Source organism: Pogoniulus pusillus, chromosome 13 (assembly GCF_015220805.1).
Source record: "Pogoniulus pusillus isolate bPogPus1 chromosome 13, bPogPus1.pri, whole genome shotgun sequence".
NCBI classification, from domain to species: domain Eukaryota; kingdom Metazoa; phylum Chordata; class Aves; order Piciformes; family Lybiidae; genus Pogoniulus; species Pogoniulus pusillus.
Genome location: NC_087276.1, coordinates 8,113,307 through 8,132,122, shown reverse-complemented (window position 1 = coordinate 8,132,122; position 18,816 = coordinate 8,113,307). Strand labels below are relative to the sequence as shown.

Below are 18,816 nucleotides of genomic sequence, written 5' to 3'. Positions count from 1 at the left end.
CAAAGAGCACTCCTGTACTAGCTAGCCTTTGGCAACCTGGGGACACAAAATCCTGTGAAGCTGAGACACCAACTTGGGCAACACCAGGGGTACTAGAGGGGAATATGCAACCCAACCCACTGGTGCTCAGCATCTGGCAGCTGCCTGTGCTTGCCCAGGCTCTGCCAGCTGGCCACCTAGCCCTGGGTGAACAAAGAGATGGTAGCTCACCTTGAACGCTGCCCTGAACAGCCTCTGCTGGGCTCATTTGTGCTCTCCCAGAAGGCCCAGGATCCAGGTGCCAGCAGAGACCTGCCAGCACCCACAGATGGGGCAAGATGAGCAGATCATCCCACAGCTGTCATGGCCTCCACTGCCAGTGAGGCAGACCCGCACAGGGTAGAGGCTGGCTTGCAGAGTCATCGTTGAAGACAAGCTTTGCTCCACCCTTCACTTGTAAGCTGCACTGGATCTATCCCACAGCAACCCTGCCACTCCCTGCTCAACCAGGGTGCCTCACTGCCACCCAAGGTGCTGGTGTCCTCAGGGTGTCCATGCCAGGCTGCCCAGCTGGCAGGACACAGTGATCCCTGAAGCCCTCAGCTTGGAGCAGGCTGTCACCAACCTGTGGTGATGGCAAGGAGGGGTACCCTGCACCAACCTGCTGCCTTCTGGGTCTCAGGTAGGCACAGGAAAAGAGGATGAGTAGGAATTGGATGATGCCAGCTGTGGCCACGCAGGCCTGTCTCGGGAGAGACACTAAGGCACAGGGAGACTGAACTTCCCTGAAATAAAAACCTCAGGCAGCAGTTCACAGTCCCCCACATGAGGGGCTGCAGTTGCCTTACTGTCTTAGCCAGGCTGCCAAAATCCAGCCCCCTCCAGTACCAGCACCTCAGGGCAACACCTCAGACAGGCATGCATGGGTCCCAAATCTGTGGTTGCAGCTGAGTAGGTGTAAGGACATTCTCCATCCCGTTGCAAAGTCTGCATGCTAAGCACCTGTGTTGCAGTTGTGGCCCAAGAAGCTGCACAGGCACAGGACAGGTGCCTTGCCACCAGCCAGGCTCTGGGCAACCTGCAGGACAGCCTAGAGGGCCAGACAGGTCCAGCCACGCTCAGTGCTCTATGATGCTGAAGCAGAGAGCTCTCAGGCTTCCACAGCCCAGCCCCAAGAGAGTTCCAGCAAGCAGGCAGTGACCCAGCACAGCCAGCATTCAGAATCCCCAGAACACAGCTCAGATTCCCAGCCAGGCAAGCTGCTGGCTAGGCAACAGAGCCACCACATCCCAAGGTGAGCATCCCCTGCACAACAGGTTCCAAATATCCCTGGGCAGGGAGTGCCACCATAGGCTGCCAGCACTGCAAAAGTAGCACCCAGCACCACCCTCTGTCCAAGGCACAACACCCAGTAGCTCCCTCAGGGCAGAAAGCACCTGACACAGCTAGGAGCAGACTCTGGGCCAGACTAGGCCTCCCTAAACTGAGCAGAAGAGAACGGCAGCTCCAGCTCCTGCCCTGGTTCATGGTGCAAGCAGAAGATACCATGGAAGGGCAGTGTTGCTACAAGCTGTGTTTCCAAAGCAGCTGTGTGTTCGTGCTGCACAGGCATCCATGCTGCACTTAACGGCATGAGTCAGGAAAATGAAGTATTTGCATTATAAAGCAAAGCCCTCTACAAGGGAGGGCTCTGCCCTGGGGTGCCCAAAGTGCTGTGGATCCCAAAGAACAGGCTGGAGCTGGTTGCAGCCAGCATGCTCCTCCTAGATGCACAAAGCACGTTAAGAGAACAGCACTCAAAAATGGAAACTCTTCCTTCTGCAGAAAGCAACCAGAGCAGCCCAGAGAGGCTCATTCAGCAGGTGGCCAGGGCAAAGCACAAAGTCTCCTTTGTGCAGACTGCTGACAACAGAGCAGTCCCCATGCTGCCTCACGCCTGCCAGCTGCTCCAACGCTCCGTGCTGAGCTGTCAACACAGCCCAGCCTGCAATCCCCAGCCAGGGCAGGGCCGATGCAGTTCTGCAACAGACCAAACCAGCAGAGGAAAGCATTAAATCTGACGAGGTCCTTGCTTGTTAGCCAGTTTGCCCACTGCCTTAATAGCAGCACAAAATATTAACAAGCCTTTATGGCCAAGTCTTGATTAGGATCCTCCTTCTGTGGAGGCAAGAGTCCTTTAGCACAACATGGAGCAGCTGGCACTTAACAAACCTGAGCAAACATTACTTGCTCAGTTGTGTTTACTTTACCCTCCCTTCACTGTGGCAAACACTGCAAGCAGCTCGGCAGGTCTTGCAGCCAAGGGTTTCTGTCAGCAACAAGCAGAGCTGTCTCAAGCCTCAGGTCCCGAGGAATTCTTCTAATCACTAGATTTGGAAGGGTCTACACCAGGACACAGCCTCTCCATCAAGGAGATTCACTGAGACTCAGCTGGCAGGAGAGGGCAGAGAATACCAAAAAAAGCCCAAAACCTCAGGAACAAGCAACATAAGCCAAGAATTCAAAATGTTTTGAAAGGAGAGGATTAAAAAAAGGTGATTTTAGAACTTCAATAAAGAATATTCCAACTTCAGTTTAACAGGTGTTTCACACAAGACAGGACAAAAAGGAATTGGTGTGTCCAAGCAATCAGGTCCCTATAGCATTTTAAGGGATGAAAGCTGGACCTATCCCTCTCTAAGGAGGGTGGGGAAGTCTGATCAGAGACTGATCTGGCTAGGGAACAACCTCTGCAGGAAACAGTGGCAAAAATCACCTTCTCTGGGAGGACAAGATTAAGTCTCTCCAGAACCTACTTTCTGCTAAAGTACACCAACTTCAAGTACCACTGACCATAATCATATGGTATAATTCTGCTTTGATTTTACAGGTGGCAGGGAAATATCTTCCCTCCAATGATGTAATTAAGAGCAGGAGCTCCAAGAGAAGCAGGAGCTGAAGTGAGAGCTTTGCTGTCAGGGGATCCTGTGCCTATACAGCGCAACTCAGCTCTACAGGACAAGCACACATGGAGTCACAAAGCCAAAAGCAGTTTGGTTGCATGCCCCACATCTGTTGCGGTTTTGCTCAGCAGCTGCTTTCATCTCTTCATCCACACTGAAGGCCTAGAAATTAAAAATTCTAGGACAGCAATTCCTTTTTTTAGGTATCAGAGTCCAGTGTCATCTACCACTTCACAACTGTCTTTGTAAGCTTTTCCAGCCACAGAATCACAGAAACATCCAGGTTGGAAAAGACCCTCAGGATCACCAAGTCCAACCTATAACCTTGCTCTACAAGATTCACCTCAAACCACATCCCTAAGCACCACATCCAAACGACCCTTAAACACATCCAGCGCTGGTGACTCAACCACCTCCACAGGCAGTTCATTCCAGTGCCTCACCACTCTTCTCCATGAAAACCTTTTTCCCTAATGCCCAATCTAAACCTACCCAGTCTCAGCTTGAGGCCATTTCCCCTTGTTGTGTCTCCAATTACCTGTGAGAAGAGCTCAGCACCAGCCTTTCCACAATGTCCCTTCAGGTAGTTGTAGACAGCATTGAGGTCTCTCCTCAGCCTCCTCTTTTTCAAACTATGAGACTAAAATCCTCCAAATTCATTTCACTGGACTAGGAATGAAGAACACTGACCAAGTGCACAAACATGTTCTTGGCAGGACAACCAAGGAGTAAACCTCACTTATGTGTGATTCCAAGTGCAGTGTTTTTCAGCATTAAATGCTCATGTACTCATTAAAAGCTGCTACTGTGACACATTGTGAGGAGGTCAATGCCTGACAGGTCAGCTCAACAGAACATGAGGCCATACAGGAAGTAAAAGCTCAAATGTATTTAAGGAAAAATTAGCACCAGATTTTTGGCCAGTCACATAGAGCTAATGTTTTACAACACCAGTGGGAAGTCACTCAGAAAAACAACTGATACCAGCTCAGTGTGAAGGACATAAAAGGATTGTGTGCCACGCTTTGCTCTGCCTTAAGCTGGGGAATAGGGAGTGGTTTCAGTATTGGGTTCTGCAGAACAGGGCTGGTAGAGAAGAGAAAGAGAAAGGCAATAAAGGTCTTTTCACCTCATTTCTCACCACACTGAAGTGTTCTGTCAAATCAACAAACCAAGCTTAAAAAAAAAGTGAGTTACCTCAAAATGTAATAAACATCCAGACATCCCTCACAGCAATTCAACTGTTTAAAAGGTTTCAGCCAGTTTCACGGGGCTTGCTTTGATCCTAACAGCTATAAAACACATCCTTTATGGGAGGAAAAAACACTCCTGCATGGCTCCATCTGCTCCCACTGAAAGGATGTTTCAGCAGCACTCAAACATTTGGGCTGGCTTCCAGGTAACACCAACTGCCAGGTCTCTTTTGCCCTCGGAAGGGATGGATGAGCTGCAGCTATCAGAGCCCACTCCCATCCCCTTCCCAAGTGAATCCACAGCACAGAGCTCCCAGGTGAGCTGGTGATGCTCACTTATCCTTTTTTTTTTTCCCCTGTTCAGGCTTGCAGTACAGTCCCTGACCTGAAAAGGCCTGATATCACTTCCACAGCTAAGCTTCCAGGTGCTTAGTGATCCTGCGAATTTTCTCCTTCTTGTTCCTGTTTCCATGTTTTTTCCAGGGCTTTCCTCCCCCATTCCCAGGGCTGGGCACAGCCATGGGCACGAGGCCAGTGCCAGGCCGGTATCCCATTGCAGCTCGGACCCCTTTCATCAGGGCACGGACGTTCTCCTGCAAGAGAAGACATAACCACCAGAGACGGGTGAGAAGCTATCTAGCCACAAGGAACTGTGCCACATTAATAAAACCAGACAAAGGCAAGCTCAAACCCACCAAAACCTGACATCCCCCAGCTCCAGAGCTGCAGCCACACAGCTGAGACAAAGCCTGCCAGATTCACTTCAGTTCTGTCTGCAGCTGTGCTTTGCCATACCAGGTCCTCAGTGCCTACCACTGCAAGCAGAGGCAGAGCTCTGATCATAGAATCAACCAGGTTGGAAAAGACCTCCAAGATCATCCAGTCCAACCTAGCACCCAGCCCTGTCCAGTCAACTAGACCATGGCACTAAGTGCCTCAGCCAGGCTTTTCTTCAACACCTCCAGGGACAGCCACTCCACCACCTCCCTGGGCAGCCCATTCCAATGCCAATCACTCTCTCTGCCAACATCTTCCTTCTAACATCCAGCCTAGACCTCTCCCAGCACAGCTTGAGACTGTGTCCCCTTGTTCCATTGCTGGTTGCCTGATCAGACACGGTGCCCCAACAGATGCGAGCTAAGGCACTAGGACTCCTCACTGTCTCTGCTTTGCACACAACAAATTGTCTTTGCAAACAAATCTGGCGCCTATGAATGCCAGAATTAAACAACTTGCTCAAGTCTGGAGCGTGGGTAGCGTTGCTGGGGCTCACAGCTTGTGCCAGCACTTTGGGCAGCCACAGGAAGAGTCTGGCAATGCCAAAAATTCTTTTCAGGTCCTAGTTTTCTGGAAGAGCTCACTGCTTTTTGAACAGAGTTCCTGCTTTCAAAATGCAAGATTATCCTCAGCTCTGCTTAAGTACTCTTCACATCCAACTAACCAGCCAGAATGGTTCACACTACTCATGACTCTTCACTGCCCAACACCCTGCGCTGATCCTTGTCAGGTCACAGGATGTTAGGGGTTGGAAGGGACCCAAGGAGATCATCGAGTCCAACCTCCCCACCAGAGCAGGACAATGCTATCTAACACAGATCACAGAGGAACACATCCAGACAGGCCTTGAAAGTCTCCAGAGAAGGAGACTCCACAACCTCTCTGGGGAGCCTGTGCCAGTGCTCTGTGACCCTTACAGTAAAGAAGCTCCCCCTTGTGTGGAGGTGGAACCTCCTGTGCTGCAACTTACACCCATTGCTCCTTGTCCTATCCCAGGGAGCAAATGAGCAGAGCCTGGCCCTGCCCTCCTGGCAGCCTTCAGATACTTATAAACATTTATCAAATCCCCTCTAAGTCTTCTCTTTCCCCGACTAGAAAGTCCCAAGTCCCTCAGCCTCTCCCCATAAGCCATGCCCTCCTGGCCCCTAATCATCCTCCTAGCCCTCCGCTCGACCCTCTCCAGCAGATCCCTGTCCCTCTTCAACTGGGGAGCCCAAAACTTCATCAGTTATGCAGACTCCATCAGTATGGACTTGACATTTCATCATGAGTCATTCTTTTTTTTCCCCAGTAACACAGGGAGAAATCAGATCCCTGTGGGACCTAACAAGATGCAGAGAAGTGAAGCGAAGTTCCCATTTTTCCCCTTTGAGATCTGTGTTAGATTGTATATCTGTTTCTTTTACAGAAACGTGTCCTTACATGTTCTTTTAATCTGATTGCAGCTTCTGAGACAAAACAACCTGAAGCAGTTTATCATGTGCCCTAATGCATCATCTCCAGAAAGAAAAGTTAGTTTGAAGGACCTGTTAGTGCAAAACCACATTCACACTCAGCTGCTGTGCCACACCGTTCTCCTTCCTTCTCTTTCTTCCCACTGTGTCTGCTCAAGATTGAAGTTAGGCTCATAATGACAAGGGTCACCCCACTGCCCTTTTAAAAACCAACTACATGCACCTCATTAGCTCTCTTTCAGTCACTCAGGACATTCCCTGTGATCGAGGAGATAACAAAAAGAACAAAGTGCTCACAGAAATTATGTGCAGATGCCAAAGGCATCCAACTCCCTTAACTCAGCAGCCCTCCACCCTCAGAGCTACTTTTTCCAGTAACCATGACACACCAGTGCTGCACTAAAACCTCCTAAAATCTCCTCCACAATTTACCTGGTGAAAAAATGCTTTGTCCACCACATTTTCAATTTGTTTTGCTTTGGTATTCTTCTCAGGCTTCACTTGCCGAGTGGCCTGCATGGTTCTGCTCTCTGGGCATCTTTGATGCTGGTGCTGAAAATCATTTGGGTCAATGCCAGGAGGTGGATGACAATATAGCAGCTTCCCCTGTGAAAGTGATGGGATATAGTCATCACAAAATACCCACAGCACCTCAGAGACACTTAGAGAGGGAAGAAAACAATGCCAAAGATACAAAGAACTCTAGCAGTTCAGGGGCTGTGACAAACTATAAAGTGATGGGATATAGTCATCACAAAATACCCACAGCACCTCAGAGACACTTAGAGAAGAAAACAATGCCAAAGATACAAAGAACTCTAGCAGTTCAGGGGCTCACTGTGACAAACTATAAAGACATGCCACGGGACCACAGGTTGTTAGGGGTTTGAAGGGTCCTCCATAGATCATATCCAATCCCCCTGCCAGAACAGGACCAGAGAATCTAGCACAGGTCACACAGGAACACATCCAAACAGGCCTTGAAATTCTCCAGAGAAGGAGACACTGCAACTTCTCTGGGGAGCTTGTTCCAGTGCTCTGAGACTCTTAAGGTAAAGTACTTTCTCATGTTGAGGTGGAACTTCCTGTGCTGTAGTTCATACTCACTGCTCTTTGTCCTGTCCCAGAGCACAACTGAGGAGAGTCTGTCCCCTCCCTCTTGACCCCCAGCCCTCAGATATTTATAAACATTGATTAGATCCCCTCTAAATCTTTCCTTCACCAGACCAAAAAGCCTCAGGTTCCTCAGCCTCTCCTCACAGGGCAGCACCGCAGCCCTTCATCATCTTTGTAGCCCTCCCTTGGACTCTTCCAAGTCCCTGTCCCATTTGATCTCTCCTTCTAGGGAACAACTGGCTTGACTAAGTTAAAGCATCATCCTATCTCTACTTCAAAGCACCACTTCCAGCTGCCAAGAGTACACTGCAAAACTCTCATGAGTCCTGAAGGATTCTGTTAAACACTCAACAGTAAGTTGCCGAGAGGTGCTGTAGATGCCTGAAGTATTACCACGCTCAGAACTGCAGCCCATAGTGCCAAATATTGGCCCAACTGCTCATTTCTGATATTGCTGCCTGCTTTAAAGAATTTATTTAGCATCTTATTTTTAAGCAATCATCCTTGTTAAGAGTAAGCAACTTGAGAAATTCCATTTATCCTTCTAATTTATTAAACCAGTCCAATTCAAAGAGTATTTTAAGACATGGTAACTTTATCCAGAGAAACAGAATTTACTTTGTGGTATTCCTTCATGCTACAGTGAAACTTTCCATTGAGGTCCTGGTAGGAAAGAGAACCCAGATGCCAGCAGAACTTACATTGACATAGTCTTTTAACACATATCGAGCTGATCTGGGCTGGTCAGGCTGTCCATGTGCTGTCATAAAGCCTCTCATACCTGGAAGATAAATCCAAAGGACAATCTGTTCAAGTACAGCAGAAGAATTCACACATGCTTCTCTGCTGCCTAACTGCACATTTGTATCTTTACTCAAAAAAACCCAAACTCCCTCACAGAAAGGCTTCTACTGGGGAAAGCAGGGAAAAACAGAAACACTGCTGATTGAAAAGGTACTGCAGAAGCACCCTGGTCTGAATGGAATGAGGAGAGCTGACAACTCCTTGCCACTAAAAAACCTGTTGGGTTTTCACTTTTGTTTTAGGGCCAGAGATGAATTGCATCAGAGAATCAGCCAATGTTGATAAAACTGCACTTCACTCTTCCAAGTCTAAATCAAGACACAGTTGATGGGAGCTATCTTAAATGAAGAGAGCAGCACACCATACTGCACGGACTGGCAAGGGCTTTCACCAACGTGCTCAACATGCTCACTACATGTGTCACAGCTAGCAGTGCACAGCTGCAACAAACACGTGAGGTCAGCTGTCAACAAAGGCCCTTCCTAAGAGCAGGGCAAGTCCTAAAGTGGAGTTCAAAGCACAACAAACCTGAGCTGCGCCTAACTTTAAGAAGTCCTCCCAAGGCTGTGTTCAGGACCAGGCACACAGTGTAGGTGATAGGTTTTAAAGTGATCATCACTCACATCCATATGCTGTTAGCAGCTCTTCAGCTGTTGGCGTTCGATCTGGATCCTCATCTTCTCTTGGTCTTATTATATTTATTCCATAGGTTGCTTCCAAAATGTTCCGTGGGATATGCTGGCAAACGTTAAGCTAGTGAAGGAAACCACCTGGTGATTTTCAGCTACACAAGTAACCTTACTCTTGTCACCCCAGGAGCACACAATAAGAGTGACTTTTGGCTTTTGTCACAAACCAGAAAGACAGCACAAGGCTGACAAGAGCACATATTTGAAACAAGATAGGGAAAGACCAGAACAACAGGGCTGCTTTAGCCAGTCTGCAACCCCACCCCCCTCAAAACATCAACACATGTGCCCCTAGCAGGGCTGTAACGTGCCACATTGCACACTCCAGATTCACCACTTCCAGGCATTCTCACAAACCTCATGCAAAGGATATTAGAGAAATGGGAGGGACATGGTCCCTCATCTGGTCTATAGGCAGAATTCCAGAACAAATCATTTCTGCCTTGGTAGAGATGAAAGATGGCATCACAAGACCAGGGCAATCACATAGGCACAGGCCAGGCTCCACGTACAGGGTCTATACAATAGGAAAAACAGTGAGTTCACCAAGGCAGATCAGTCTCTGTGGAGGAAAACGGAACCAAGAAAAGCAAAACACAAATGCATAGGTGAAGCATGGATGACAACAAGAGTGTGCAGAAATTCCACACACATCTGCCCTGCTGGCCCCAGCCAATGAATTAAGGGAATGTGAAGTGGAAGGCAGCAGCACTTCCAAGATTCATAAATTAGGTGTCCAGATGGGGGCAGCAAGATCTTCACTCTCCAGTCTGATGGGAGAGAAGAAAAGCAATCCAGAAACCTTTAACTGTCTTGAGAGCTTGATCATGTGAAAAAGGCAGCAATGACTTACTCACAGTAATGACTGTGAACAAGAAGGACAGTTTGAAAGCTTGATCTTAAACTATCCGGAGGAGGATGCACTTTTCAGAGGCTCTCTCCACAGGACTGGTATTGAAAAAAGGGCCCAGCTATCTAAATAAAACCAGGAGATGGAGGATAACTCCCACTGCACAGCAGCTCTCAAACTGTAGCAGGAGTTTGGAAGCAAGAACTCAATTTCCAAAATTACATACATCAAGCTCAGTCCTCTCCAACCTATCCTGCTGTACAAAGTTCAGGTTCACAGAGTTCTCAGTGAGCCCACATGGTTGCAACTAGTTCATAATGAAGCTCTCTTCCACCAGGGAAAAAGAAATCATTAGAAGCCTCTGTTAGCAATACCTGAAAGTGTTTTGTATGGCCTGGGGTAGCAGACACTGACACCTTCTTGTTTCCAAGGATTGTGTTGATGGTTGAACTTTTGCCAACGTTAGGATAACCAACCTAGACGACAAAGAAGTAAGAGTGGTGTCAGGCAGGGTGATGCCAGAACCTGGCAAAGTTCTCACACAAAGTACTGTAATAAAATGCACTAAAAATTGAAGTCAGGAACACTGAGCTCTAGGAACTTCAGAGTTAGTCTCTGCACAAATCCCCCAGAGATCTGTGCTTGCTGGGGCTGGATTTAGCTAGGAAGTCAGGCTATAGGCTGGGTTTTTTTTTTGCCATAGAAGGTACATGGAATTAAAGTTTACAGTAAGCAAGTTCCATTTAAGAGCAAAGTCCAACTCACCAACCCAACATTTACTTCTCCATCCTTCACCCTTGGTCCCTTGTGCATGGTCTTGAATATTTCCAGCAGCTCATTTCTCTGTACCAGATGGCTGAAATTCCTGATGTTCCTGTTCTGCTCCTGCACTACATGCTGCACTGCAGCACCAGCAGTCCTGCTTTCCATCCTTTCTGGGCCAAAGGCATTTACTTTGTCACTGCCTTCATCTTCAGAACACGTTTGCCAGGCTTCCTCTTCATCATCTTCACAGTCTTCATATTCATCACTACTGTCACTATCACTAACCAGAACTTGGTTTACAGTTTGCAAAGTGTTGCCTGTGGATGTGCTTCCTGCACTATCTTGTGCTGCGTCGCTGTCCTCTTGGCTTGAGCCTTCCTCCCCAGAATCACTTGGGTCCTCTGCTACATTTTCAGTTTCTAGTTCCTGTGTAAACAGTATTTCATAGATGAAGTGAAAACAGAGTACTAAATCTTGCTCTTGTTGAGTTTTCATCAGTCACATCCCAAGGACTGACAATTCACTGCTTGCACCACACAGGGTTTTTAAGGGGCTTAAGTAGGACACAGAAATAAGTGTCCTGTTTTAGGAGAATGACAAAAGTAATCCAAGAGGAACTGTTAGCTTGAGTGTGAAGCCATTAGAGGTTTCATCACAGCAATTTCATGTCTGCTTTTTTTTCTCCAGCCCAACTCTTCACATTTCCTCCTTGCAACAGTTCTCATTCAAAAGAACAGATCTTTTCACAGTAGAATTTTGACCTTTCTTTCAAAAAAACAATGAAACCCACCAGAACTAACATCTCAGTCTCTTTTAAATCAATATGCAAAAACATTCCAAGGACTGCAAGCCAGCTGAAAAGACTAGGTAATTTTGGAAGGAGACATGGGATATTCCATAGCTGAACAACAACAGCTGTGACAGATGAACACAGTAAAACCTGAGTGTGGCATCTACTGAGAACATGTTAACTTGGGGCAGGAGACAGTGCAGTTTGTTCCACTGGGCAAAGAAAGGCTCCCAGGCACTTTAGGTTCTCCAAGAGACACCTCCTCTCCCTGGGAGACAAAACTCCTCTGTGCAGATAAGTATGTCCCTCACAATATCCCTCCTGGAAAAGATTCCAATTACGTTGGTGAGTGAAGAGTGTGCAAACAGATCCTGAAGGGCTGTTTCTGTAGCTGTTCATCAGCAGCCTTAAGGAACAAACTCTCATTATAGTTTGGCATTATTTATCACATCCTCATCATAACCTTGAAAGAGAAATTGCAAGCACTGTGAACAGTGACTGAACAGTGCACCACATTTCACTCTTCTCACTTTTGTCTCTGAATAATTTTGTCCTTAGAATAATCCTTCCTTGAGACAAAGATTGTACCTTTCCTAAAAAAGGACACAAGGATATCAGAAGCAAAACTGCAAAGGGAGTTATCAGAGGCAGCCAGCCTCTGGAATTGGTCACCTACAGTACCTTTACTTCTCCAGACAGACGCTTGCTCTCTGCCAAAGCTGACCAGAACACCACCTTAATGCCCTCTTTCTCGAAGAACTCTGCCCAAGCAGCCCTCTGCTCTTCACTCAGCAAATCTGCTTTGTTTATCAGGATCATGTTCTCCTTGTCATTGCTCACTTCCTTAACGTAACTCTCCTGAGGAGAACAAAAGAAAGACAGATTCATGCTCTGGTTTGGATTCCTCCTCCCCACGAGGGGGACATAAGAACAGTAAGACAAGTCACTCCATCCAGTTCCATGCAGCTCTAGCTAAGCTTCCCATCCCCTGAGCTGGATGGAACTGGTGCTTAGCAGGCAGTTACAAGAACAAACTGCAGCACACAACTACCACAGTACAGGTTGTTTCTGGACACATGTGCAAACACTTTGTTTGCTTAGAGTTATGATGAGGTATTCATCAGGACCTCACAGCAGAAACTCCTCAAATCAGCTATTTGAGCAATTTCTTATCTTCTTGATGAAAAGTGTTCTACAGACTAACATTCAATAACTCTTGATCCTCAGGTTTCAGCACAGTAATCCTCACCCATTTTTATTCCACTGTGCTTTGAAACAGAACAGTTCCTTTAAACCTGGACATTTCCAGTGAGTGATGAGAAGTGAGATAGTATCTGCAATATAACATCTGAGAACTGCCTCTAAATCCACAACACCCTGTCTGAAACACTAAATAAACTCTTTAAAAAGTAATTTAATGCCAGAACAGTGGCATAAATTAGACAGACAGTTTGGTACAACAGGAGGACAGCTTCAAGATGCATGAATCAGTTCCATTAAAGAAAATATTAATCATATAAACTCTAACAAATAAAAAGAAGAAAACATCCAAGAAAGTGGTCCACTTACCAGATCTTGACACCTGAACAGGAGAGGGTTTCTAGCATCTACTATCTGGACTACAATATCACTAGAAAAGCAAAAAAAAAAGCCTCATGAAGTATTCTTTCTTACCTTGCCTCAAAGAAAGCAGCAAGGCATAGCACATTATTTACTTTCATGATGGAATTTTAATGGTTTAAAATCTATTATCCTACTAACCTTTACTGAACTGACAAAGCACCTCAGTATCCCACCTACCTCAATGGAGCCGTGTTTATGTTACAAGGCCAAACACCAGGTTGCCACCACTGGAATATGTCCAGAGAAAGGCAACAAAGCTGGTGAGAGGCCTGGAGCACAGCCCTGTGAGAAGAGCCTGAGGGACCTAGGGGTGTTTAGCCTGGAAAAGAGGAGGCTCAGGGGTGACCTCATTGCTGACTACAACTACCTGAAGGGAGGCTGTAGCCAGGTGGGGTTCAGTCTCTTCTCTCAGGCAACCAGCAACAGAACAAGAGGACACAGTCTCAAGTTGTGCCAGGGGAGGTCTAGGCTCGATGTTAGGAGGAAGTTGTTGGCAGAGAGAGTGATTGGCATTGGAATGGGCTGCCCAGGGAGGCGGTGGAGTCGCTGTCCCTGGAGGTGTTCAAGAAAAGCCTGGCTGAGGCACTTAGTGCCATGGTCTAGTTGACTGGACAGGGCTGGGTGCTAGGTTGGACTGGATGATCTTGGAGGTCTCTTACAACCTGGTTGATTCTACTCTATTCTATCTACCAGGAAGGCTCATCAGTCCTATGTGCAAACTAAACTCACTGCATTCAGATACAGAGGCATTCATGTTTCTTTGTTTCCAAATGAAGGGGAGAAATTTAACTACAGCCTCATGCACTAGAGTTTCTCCAGGCAAGTGACTTAAAATACTCGTTGCCACATGCTATTTCTATTTGTCTGGCAGGGATTTCTGTTTCATGACAGCTTTAGAACACCACAGACTGCACAGGAGAATTCCAAGCTTCACCAGGCAGTTGGTTACTTAGGAAAACAAAGAATAAAAAAATCCCAATCAGTAAACCCTCCATGGGAATCCTTTAATAAGCTTCATGGGTGCAAGGAGGTACTGAACTGTTACAGAAATTCCAAGAGCAAGCTGTCACCAGGGTACAGGAATGGGATACAGAGAAGTTACTGAATCACATCACTGATTGCTAGCTTGAAGTAAACACAAGTAAAGGAGATCACAGACTGAATTGACTGGTAAGGTAAGGGGCTGAACGACTTTCTCATCTGATTCTGAGACAGCATCCTCACTCTGCATGAAATTAAGAGCTCCAGTAAGAGCAGAGAGGCATTAATACCACGCTCCAGCTGCCCCTAAACGCACGGCAGACTCACACTGCACACCACCATCGCCTGGAGTGGCCGCTCCTCAGCCAGCACTCTCTCAGCCAAAGGCCCAGCAGCGCCCAGCACAAAGCCACTCTTGTGAAAGAAGCAGCTCACTGTGACCTCACTGCTGAAGCATTTTTCAATTTTAGCAAAAGCAGAGGAGATGATTTCAAACTTAATTACGAGTGAAATTAAATGCCCCAGTTAGATTAACACGGCAGATAGCACTCCTATTGTATTACAGCTCAGCTGAGCACACAAAGCTATCTCTGTGATGACAGCCTGTTATCTTTTGCCCACTGCTGCAGTTTCACTGCATGGCAAGAAGCCAAGGCAAGAGGCTCCTTCTTTTCCAGCACTAGTTAGTTGATCTCCCTTGCCTCCTGAACTGCAACATCAGGCCACAGCTGTATGGTTCTAAAAAGAGGGGAAAGGGTTAATCTTGACAAAAGACCTCAAAGGCCCATTCTCAAGAGACCTCCCACACAGAATTACTAGAAGAGTGGAAGAGCAGCAGCAGCTGAGACTCAAGGAGAACTGAGTATGCACCATGAAGCAGCTGCCCTCTTCACATCGCATTTTCCTCACTTCAAACCAAAATCACTTCTGACAATAAAACATTACTACCTGTATTTTCTTCTCCTGTGCCCAAACACTTGAAGCTTGACTGCAAAGCTTCAATTCAGGAAAACATACCAAACACCACTCTGAAAAAGCAACTAGTGGTACACTTTACCTTCTTTCAATGACTCTCCAGAGTTGGCGCCAAAACTCCAAGTTTCGTTCAAATGGGGTTAGAATTAACTGTTTTTCTTCCTCCAGGCTAAGGTAAAACAGAAACAAGACATTGTATTTGGCCCATGTTAGGCAGTATGCACATGACTAGTCCTTCCTTGGATCCAAGAGCCTTTAGTTTCAGAGCTATCAAATCAGACTCATAAGTAGGTTTTTGCAAACAGATCAAGCATATGCATAAAGTGGTGTCAGTGGCACTGGTTCAGGGGTGATGCAATAGCTCCTTACAAACTTGAATACCAAAGGTTTCACCTCAACATGAGAAGAAACTTCTTTACAATGAGGGTGACAGAGCACTGGAGCAGGCTGCCCACAGAAGTTGTGGAGTCTCCTTCTCTGGAGACTTCCAAAACTTGCCTGGACGCATTCCTACACAGACTATCCTAGGAGGTCCTGCTTTGGCAGGGTGGTTGGAGTCAATGATCTCTGGAGGTCCCTTCCAACCTCTAATGTTCTGAGGTCACACCAACAGACAAATATTAAATGATGGAAAGAACAAAAACTCACCAAAAGACTGCCTATCAAATTTCAGAGCCACAACACAGAAGTTATCTCAAACATCAGCAGTTATTACCCCACTGGGTACCACCAGGAAAATAACTAAGTTAAGGATGGTACTGGAAATGGCTCAGTACAACTCTTGATTCATTTTAATCACTGCCTGAATGACTTAACTCAGGGCAAGCACAGGTTCACAGGGTGTATGTGCCTTTCCAGATCAACAGTGCAGCACCAGACCAGAACCAGCTGCTGTGCAGAGGCTGGCAGTAGTGCTGCTCTTAGAGGACACATTCACAGGCAAGAGCAGAACATCACACTCCACCTTGAAGAGCTTTAACTACAAACAGGACAAGAACATGCACACACAAGAGAGCTTTGCAGAGTTCACCACAGAGATGTGTCTGCACTGTAGCTAGGGCACCCAGAGGCCAATGGGATGAGATTTAACAAGGCCAAGTGCAGGGTTCTGCACTTTGTCCACAACAACCCCCAGCAGTGCTACAGGGTGGGGACTGAGTGGCTGGAGAGCAGCCAGGAGGAAAGGGACCTGGGGGTACTGATAGATAGTAAGCTGAAGATGAGCCAGCAGTGTGCCCAGGTGGCCAAGAGAGCAAATGGCATCCTGGCCTGCATCAGGAACAGTGTGGCCAGCAGGACAAGGGAGATTATTCTTCCCCTGTACTCAGCACTGGTCAGGCCACACCTTGAGTCCTGTGTCCAGTTCTGGGCCCCTCAATTCAAGAGAGATGTTGAGGTGCTGGAACGTGTCCAGAGAAGGGCGACAAAGCTGGTGAGGGGCCTGGAACACAAACCCTATGAGGAGAGGCTGAGGGAGCTGGGGTTGTGCAGCCTGGAGAAGAGGAGGCTCAGGACAGACCTCAGTGCTGTCTACAACTACCTGAAGTGAGGTTGCAGCCAGGTGGGGTTGGTCTCTTCTCCCAGGCAACCAACAATAGAACAAGGGGACACAGTGTGAAGTTGTGCCGGGGAAATTGTAAGTTGGATGTCAGGAGGAAATTCTTCACAGAGAGAGTGATTGGCATTGGAATGGGCTGCCCAGGGAGGTGGTGGAGTCACTGTCCCTGGAGGTCTTCAAGAAAAGACTGGATGAGGCACTTAGTGCCATGGTCTAGTTGACTGGCTGGGGCTGGGGGATAGGTTGGACTGAATGATCTTGGAAGTCTCTTCCAACCTGGTTGATTCTATGATTCCATGATTCTTCCAGAACAAGTAGAGGGAGCTACACAGGATGCTAATTTTATAGGTAAAGCAATGACAAACACTACCCACTGTTTGCTGTGACTCCAAATGGCCACCAACTACTTCTCCAGACACAAGTGGCATACTCACTGGGCAAGCTGTCGCCTCCATTCGAGAAAGCTCTCTCTCTCAGCTTGCTTCAACTCCTCCACATTGGTTGTCCTGTCCCACCGTGGCCTGTGACAAGCACATTTTGGTTGAGTGCTCTTAAGTAGCAGGAAGACCATTTATATTACTGCAGTAACATCCATAAAGCACACAAGCACCACACAGTCAGCTACAGTGAGATGGCTGTAGCTCAGATGTGCACACACTTGTTTTCAGCAGCTTTAAGCATGCCTTATTTCTGTGTCCTTTCTAAGCTCCACTAGCTTGAAAGGACAGCATGCACATTACATTTGCAAAGCTCTTTCCTTTAACATTATGGAGCTGAGGAATTGCTCTCTTTGTGCATCATGCAGCTCTAGAAATGCTTACTAGAAGGCCTGTGTGCTGCAGCTCCAGCAGTGTCAGGCTCTGAGTAGAAAACTCAAAGCATACAATAAGGGCAGATGCTGGGGCTGGCAGGCACCTGTGCTGTGAGTTAACTGCAGGCATGCACAAACCAGGTAGAAGCTTCCCCCAAAACCAGGGACTGATTGTTCCTGGGTGTGCTAGTTTGAAGCCAGCTGGAATGTTTTGGTGAGAAGAACTAGATCATAGGCTGTGAAAGGAAAACAATGGTGATGTCTGCTCCCCTCAGAGTCTTGCTGAAGAAGAAAGGAAAACATTATGTAACACTGTTGCCATGTTTTTTTAGCTCTCTCTGCCTTGGGCTTCTGACTGAGCTGCATCTCTCTAACACATCCTCCACTCACCTTTGCTTCTTAACCTCTTGGCTGAACCTCCACTCTTCCTTAGGACTGGGGTAAGGCTGAGAGGGGCAGGGGGAAGGTGCAGAGGGGGTTGAGAGCCCCTCCTGGGGACTCAGGTTTCTGGGAGGGGAGTTGTGTTTCTATATTATCTTTTACCTTGTCTATTTCTGTCTATAACTGCATATACTGTAAATATCTGCTTGTCTGTTGTGCCAGCTGTAAATAAATAGCTTCATTTGTATTCCCAGAGCCAGCTGAGTCTAGTCTGGGTAACTTCTAAAGTGTGGGGGGGCAGGGAACACCCAAACCATCACACTGGGCTTGCTGCCAAGGCGTTGAGCTCACTCAGCAGGCAGAGGACATCCAGGCCCAGCGCTGAGGATTCACCTTCGTGGGATGCACAGGAACTGCTGGTTCTCCTGATGCAGCTGTCGCACACGCTGGGCCTCCTGGGCCGTGAGCAGGCCAGTGCAGCTCTGGGCAGACACGATCTGGATGTTCAGACGCTCTGCAGCACGAACGAGACGATCATCCAGACACCTCACCGACCCTGTCCCTGCCTGCCACCGTCCCTGCTGCCCTGCCTCAAGACCCCAACTCATATCCCCCATCTGCCCGACCAGACAACTTCACCGTCAGACTCAGACCTACTTCCAGCTCCCCAGCCCAGAACAAGTCCTGCCCCCTCCACCCGGATTACCAACCCCAGGAACCCCTTTCCAGCCCCTGTATGCCGACCCTGGCCCCAAGCTGTATCCCGACGGACCGTCGCTAGGCCCTGCTGCAGCCCAGGACTCGTTCCGGCTCCTCACCGGCCACAAAACGGGTGCCGGCCAGCTCGGCCGTGGCCAGGAACTCCTCCAGCGGCGTCTGCTCGGGCGCCGATCGCAGCTCGGGCCCGCGGTCGCCACTCACCTCGCTAGTGTGCAGCTGCCAAGAGAAGACACCGGCGTCAGCCTGCGCCGCCCCAGCCTCCCGCCGCCCCAGCGCCAACCCGCCGCCGTACCCATGAGGAGGAGCCGCGGTGCCCCAGGCCGCGCTGCCGCTGCAGGGAGCGGCCCAGCCCCGCGTCCCGCTTCTTGCCCATGCTGCCACCGCAGCCGCAAGTGCGGGGCGGAAGCC

At 48.1% G+C, this 18,816-nt stretch overlaps 1 protein-coding gene across 1 annotated transcript; it reads right to left on the bottom strand.

Moving 5' to 3' along the window:
- Positions 1-3,788: 3,788 nt before the first annotated feature.
- Positions 3,789-18,816, bottom strand: LSG1 (large 60S subunit nuclear export GTPase 1). Its single transcript, XM_064152897.1, has 14 exons — positions 18,701-18,816; positions 18,507-18,624; positions 18,082-18,202; positions 16,931-17,017; positions 15,021-15,107; positions 12,929-12,989; positions 12,041-12,217; positions 10,570-10,995; positions 10,179-10,280; positions 9,328-9,471; positions 8,889-9,012; positions 8,163-8,242; positions 6,778-6,951; positions 3,789-4,707 (listed from the first exon to the last, which is right to left on the bottom strand). Exons 1-14 carry the CDS (start codon positions 18,779-18,781, stop codon positions 4,528-4,530), a joined length of 1,962 nt encoding a protein of 653 aa, XP_064008967.1. The 5' UTR covers positions 18,782-18,816; the 3' UTR covers positions 3,789-4,527.